This window comes from Macrobrachium rosenbergii, chromosome 51 (genome assembly GCF_040412425.1).
Source record: "Macrobrachium rosenbergii isolate ZJJX-2024 chromosome 51, ASM4041242v1, whole genome shotgun sequence".
Taxonomy (NCBI): domain Eukaryota; kingdom Metazoa; phylum Arthropoda; class Malacostraca; order Decapoda; family Palaemonidae; genus Macrobrachium; species Macrobrachium rosenbergii.
Genome location: NC_089791.1, coordinates 40,197,383 through 40,204,048, shown reverse-complemented (window position 1 = coordinate 40,204,048; position 6,666 = coordinate 40,197,383). Strand labels below are relative to the sequence as shown.

At 36.8% G+C, this 6,666-nt stretch overlaps 1 protein-coding gene across 1 annotated transcript in view; it reads left to right on the top strand.

Annotated features, from left to right (window-relative positions):
• Positions 1-4,469: 4,469 nt before the first annotated feature.
• LOC136833337 (CD63 antigen-like) overlaps positions 4,470-6,666 on the top strand; it is a 9,984-nt gene continuing 7,787 nt past the window's right edge. Inside the window, exon 1 of the mRNA XM_067095340.1 lies at positions 4,470-4,634. Coding sequence (XP_066951441.1) covers positions 4,584-4,634 — 51 coding nt within the window. The 5' untranslated portion in view covers positions 4,470-4,583. The remainder of the gene's footprint in view (positions 4,635-6,666) is intronic.

Here is a 6,666-nt window from a genome sequence, read left to right as displayed (position 1 = left end):
GTGTCTATTGCATTATCTTATTTGAAAAGATTTCTTAAAAATATCATAAAAAGCATACAACTTGCAAACCAAAGGCTTATGCACACATTTCACCATTTCACTATGATAAAGAATAAAAAAAAACCATGTATAGGTAATTATGCTAATAAATGGTGCACGTACAAATATGCACAAACATAACATGGGATATGTGCATTAGTATTTCTAATTACGCATTTGTTTATCACTGAATTTAAAATAAAACAAAGTGAAATTTCACTACCTTTGAGACAATTAATCATAAACAGCTTTCTTGAGCTGCTAAGACTTCATGGGAGTGTCATACTGGCTTTAGGTCTCATAGATTTCGAGGGATTGTCTTACTGGCTTTAGGTCTTATAGATTTCAAGGAAGTGCCACACTGGCTTTACGTCTCATAGATTTCAAGGGAGTGTCGTCATGACTTTATAGGTCTCACTGATTTCAAGGGGGTGTCATGCTGGCTTTAGGTCTCATTGATTTCAAGGAAGTGCCACACTGGCTTTACGCCTAATAGATTTCAAGGGAGTGTCGTCATGACTTTAGGTCTCATTGATTTCAAGGGAGTGTCATACTGGCTTTAGATCTCATAGATTTCAAGGGATTGTCTTACTGGCTTTGGGTCTCATAGATTTCAAGGGAATGCCATACCAGCTTTAGATCTCATAGATTTCAAGGGAGTGTCATAATGGCTTTAGATCTCATATATTTCAAGGGAGTCATACTGGCGTTAGATCTCATAGATTTCAAGGGATTGTCAAACTGGCTTTAGGTTTCACAGATTTCAAGGGATTGTCACACCGGCTTTAGGTCTCACTGATTTCAAGGAAGTGTCATACTGGCTTTAGATCTCAGATTTCAAGGGATTGTCATACTGGCTTTAGGTCTTAGTTTCAAGGGAGTGCCATACTGGCTTTACGTCTCACAGATTTCAAGGAAGTGTCGTCCTGACTTTAGATCTCATAGATTTCAAGGGATTGTCTTATTGGCTTTAGATCTCATAGATTTCAAGGGATTGTCTTATTGGCTTTAGATCTCATAGATTTCAAGGGATTGCCTTATTGGCTTTAGATCTCATAGATTTCAAGGGATTGTCATACTGCCTTTAGGTTTTAGTTTCAAGGGAGTGCCATACCGACTTTACGTCTCATGGATTTCAAGGAAGTGTCTTCCTGACTTTAGATCTCATAGATTTCAAGGGATTGTCTTACTGGCTTTAGGTCTCGCTGATTTCAAGGGAGTGCCGTATTGGTCTTATTTATCTCTCAAAAGAGATGAAATGAACCCGTAAACCCGGATAAATGAAAATAAAAGGTACCAGTCCATTGCTAAGTCTTAGCGGCTACAGTTTATCAAATCAGATCAGTTGTTTGAGTCCGACGATTTGTGAAAACCGACCGGAAGTTCACATTTATTACAGTTTATCAAAACTGTTCAGATGCTCTGCCCCATTGCCTGGTCGAAATTGTTTAGACAGTCGCCCTCCACTTTTCAGAACTGCTCAGGTGCTGGTAACCATCACACAACCAGACAACGAGTCACCTGAATATCGTTTAAAAGTCCCGTTGATGGAGGATTTGGTTACACTTGCCTCAAAATCGATAAAAATCGAAAAAAATTCTTGATGGTTAACACAAATAATATTAATAAAAATAATAAATATACTTCATTTCAACTTAAGGTCATCTATGAATACAGACTGCAGATAAACAACAACAACAACAACAACAACAACAATAATAATATTAATAATAATAATAAATATACACTATTCCAACTTAAGGCCATATGTAAATACATCATTCTGATACATAATAATAATAATAATAATAATAATAATATAATAATAATAATAATAATAATAATAATAATAATAATAATACACGGGGAATAAATGAACTTCGATAAGTTGGACATTACAATAAAAATAAATGAAATAAAACAGGAATAATAATGAAAAATTTCGACTCTAATAACAGCACAATCCTGTAGAAACAATGACACAAGAACAACACTACAACCCCGACATACTTGAACATATCTCGTTTTAACATCTTCCCTATAACTCATAATATCTTCTCGCTTCACTCTTCATGGTGTTTTTGACCAGCGGATTCTTGCTACGTCTTAGTCTCACCATAAAACTAGACAAGACTTTACCTGTTAATGATTTTCAAATTTTCTGGGCGCTTTCCCATGAATGTAACGTAGGAGAACCGTAACGTAGGTGAACGATAGCGATTTAAAAATGTTGTTATGTACTGAAGCAGTAAATCTCTTGGACTCGCATGGAACAGAATTTTGGTTCTTCGGTGACAGATGACAAATCTCCTCGTTTTCATAATGACAACTGCAAACTACTTATGCAGTCTCTGTTCTACGCCGGCCGTATCGTCCAGGTCGTAGGTGATAATATGCCCCTGATACCAGAATTACGCTAAGTAAACCTCTTATAAATATTTCTGAGATTTAATGATAATCGCATAATAACAAGAGAATAAAGCATTTCTGACGTAAAGCTGATTCAATATCACACAGCGAAGGACAACTGACAATCGTGGTTACGAAACCTTTGCTATGAATTTCGAGACAGAAATCTCCTTCAGCAAACATCCCCGAGGCGTGTAGGCAGTGGCCTCGTAGGTTTTTCTTCCTGTTGTCACACAATTATGCCGCGCAAAGCTCGTCACTTCACGTGCAAACATCGATGACGCCACGGGAAACACATCCATTTCACATATTTTTAAAAATCTTGACTCGGTCGTCGTCATTCGCCCAGAAATCTTAGAATTCTAATAATTTACAGCGATCCCTTTCCCATCTAATAAAAGGTAAACTTGAGGCACAATAATGGCAATGCAACTGAAGAATCCAATAATAGTATTACTATTGCACTACGAATCCAATGAAAAGCCAGAAACTCGAAATTTCACTCTTAAAACTTACTTTCTACAATGAAAACCTGTATATGCGTTCGATATTATTATTATTATTATTATTATTATTATTATTATTATTATTATTATTATTATTATTATTATTGCTAAGAAATTCACAATCTCGTGAAAAGCAGTTAGTGTAATTAAAATCCATAATTATATAGTAAAGTGTTTTATTATTATTATTATTATTATTATTATTATTATTATTATTATTATTATTATTATTATTATTCAGAAGATGGGGCATGAGATATACTGTAGAACAACAGATATAAATAGATACTAACTGGAACATTTTTTCCGAATGTCATTATCTGGATTTTTCTGGATCTTCCAACAAAATTAGTGACACAGACTATGAAAATAGACTTTCTTCTAAACAGTTTTGGATAGCTTTCTGGAATGGACAATAATATTCCGGCCAAATGCCAAGCGCTAAGATCTATGAGGTCATTCGGTGTTGAAATGGAAACTGAGAGTGAAAATGTTTTAAAAGTGGAAAGTAAGACGGGAGAGAGGTCATGAACGGAGGTACAGTAAAACAATGAAAGGATGGCAGCTAGAAGCCTAAGGGACGCTGCAAAGAACCTTAAATAATCCATACAGTGCACCGCTTAAGGGGGGGCTGACGGCTCTACCCCCCTACGGGGGGGGATCGCTTTTTAGAGCATTAGCTAGTTCCTCGTTGGATGAGTCGGTAGAGTTGTTGGCTAGCACTCTGCTAGGCCCGAGTTCGAATCTCCGGCCAGCCAATGAAGAATTAGAGGAATGTATTTCTGGTGATAGAAATTCATTTCTCGCTACAATGTGGTTCGGATTCCACAATAAGCTGTAGGTCCCGTTGCTAGGTAACCAATTGGTTCTTAGCCATGTAAAATAAGTCTAATCCTTCGGGCCAGCCCTAGGAGAGCTGTTAATCAGCTCAGTGGTCTGGTTAAACTAGGGTATACTTAACGTAGAGCATTAGCTTGCTACAAAACATAACTGACAGGTTCTTATACTTCAACAAATCAAACCGTCTGTATTATCAGGACGATGAACCCATTTGCATTTGATGAAGAGTGTCTTTCCAAAAAACTCCAACCAAAAGTTTTGTGAAATTAAGGTTACACAATTCTATTAACGGATGATTACAACAACAAACAGATAAGATACACAATTCTATTAACGGATGATTACAACAACAAACAGATAAGATAACAGACACTGACATATGGAAAACGAAGAGCATTCATGACACCAACAACGCTGTAACTCCATAACACAGGAGCTTGTACGACACCATGACATCAACAGCGCTCTAAGTCCATAACACGGACAACGAGCTATCTATCATTCATAAAAAAATGCAAATGCTATTTAGGCAAATCATAAGACTGCCTTATCGCTATGAATCAGTTTCCGTGTCACGGGGCATTTATCCTCTCTCCGGCGACGTCACTCATCAAACAGACGAAAAAGATAACAGATGACGCCCTCTACAGGTACACCAAGGGAAGGGCGCCGCGATATAATCAGCCAGTATCGAACCGGACGTTCTCTGAAGTGCCTTGCTCCAGTGTCGTCGAGACTCCAGTCTATTCTGAGGAGAAACAGTAACCCGGGCCACCGAAAACTTTCAAAATGGGGTGCATCAGTAAATTCACCTTGTTTGTCACGAACTTCATCGTGTTCGTAAGTATATCCGAAGGATTCTGCTGTCAATAGGCTAAGCGTATATTTTCGTCCGGTCTATGACATCTGATGTCGACACAGAGGTAAGGCCATATTTTCAGAGAAGCGACTGACAGGGAAGCAATGTATCCTGAAAAGTCGTATCAGGCTTCAAAATTAATTAAGACTATAAAAAATATATTTATACTTTGACCAAACTTGCTTCTCCTCAGCAAAATTCGCTGTCATTTGCAGTTCACTTAAAAGGCTACTTTAAAAAATAAGAATAGCAAGCAGATTTCGACCCCGGCTTTCACATCTAAACAGACTCAAAGACGAAACAACGCAAATAAAATTTGGGAATAAAGGAAGTGTAAGGCTAAAGAGGTAGGAAAAAGGAAAACTTACAAGACTACAATAGCGAGGCAAAAGAACGAAAAGAGTCGTTAAACAAATACGAAATACATTTAATTTTGATTAGTACTTCGATATACTAACGACATCTCACGTGACTTTCAGCTAACATGCCTTGCAATGGCTCATTATAGGTTTTTTTTATTTTTAATGTTATCAGACGTTGTTATTACTGAACTAACGACGGCATTACGGTTTTACCGCAATTTTTACCCTCAAACAATGCCTTGAACGCTTATGACAGCGAGGAAAATTTGCAAAGAAATTCCAAAGCCCACAGGTAGGGTGAAAAATATAACGAGATCGCAGGCTTCTCTACAATCAGGGGCCCGTGCTGGCATAAGGCCAGCTTAATCTACAACAACATCTAACGTATTAAGTCTGGGAATTCTACCTTCCATAAAGCACTGAACACCTGAGAGGTGGCAGACTGCCAAGATTTGCGTAGCTTCCAAATGAGAGAGGTCGAGAGTGTTTAAATTTCAATGGGATTGAACAGAATAGTGGAGCAGAATTGGGAGAGAGACAAATACTCATAAAGTGATCTCAAGACACTGTACATATAAAACGTGAATAAGTGGAATGGTAAGATGATATAAATATCCGTAAACTGTTTTCATAGGATTTGATTTACCATAATTTTTGACATCGTATTCTCAATATACATACATAAGTACATACATACATACACATGTATATACATATATGTATATATGTGCAAGTATGTATATACAGTATGTGTATAATATATATATATATATATATATATATATATGTATGTGTGTAAGTATACGTGTATATATTTATATATATATACGTATACATATGCATATATATACATATATATATATATTAGTACATATATATATATATATATATATATATATATATATATATATATATATATATATATATATATATATATATATTTTGAATTTCATCACCAGATGAAAAGATCGCAAGAACAGCGGACTTCAGACGTATGAGCACAATCATAGATAGAAGAAAAGCAAACAGGACACCAACGATAAAAGAGAGATAGCAGAGTGAAAGCGAAAGCAACAGTGAAAAAAAAAAAATTAAACGGACTAACGAAGAAAACGACAAGTGCTGTTAACACAAATACAGAGATCTGGTGTCAAGCGAGTTTTAATTTCAAAAAATTAAAACAATACAAGAGTTTTGGCTGGAAGAGTCTTTCAGGTCGATTGATAAATGCCCTTTTGGCACGACAGAAGACACAAGAAATTCGGCAGTCCCATTCGACCATTACATGCCAATAAGACAGGAAAACACGTCCCACAAGATCTTCTACTGAGACCAGACCTAAGGCTAAAACAACAACAAAAATGCGCCTAAGTTTCTTCGGCGCAATCGAGTTTTCTGTCCGGTGGTGGCCTCAGCCACGGCCCATAAAACTCTTAGCCGGGTAACATGAAAGTCAGCTACGGTCCGGTGTTGGCCTATGTTGCTGGTACCTATAGCGCTGCCAGAAGTACGATTGTCTAAATTTAACCTTAAATAACATAAAAACTACTGAGGCTAGAGGGCTGCAATTTGGTATGTTTGATGATTGGAGAGTGGATGATCAACATACTAATTTGCACCTCTCCAGCCTCAGTAGTTTTTAAGATCTGAG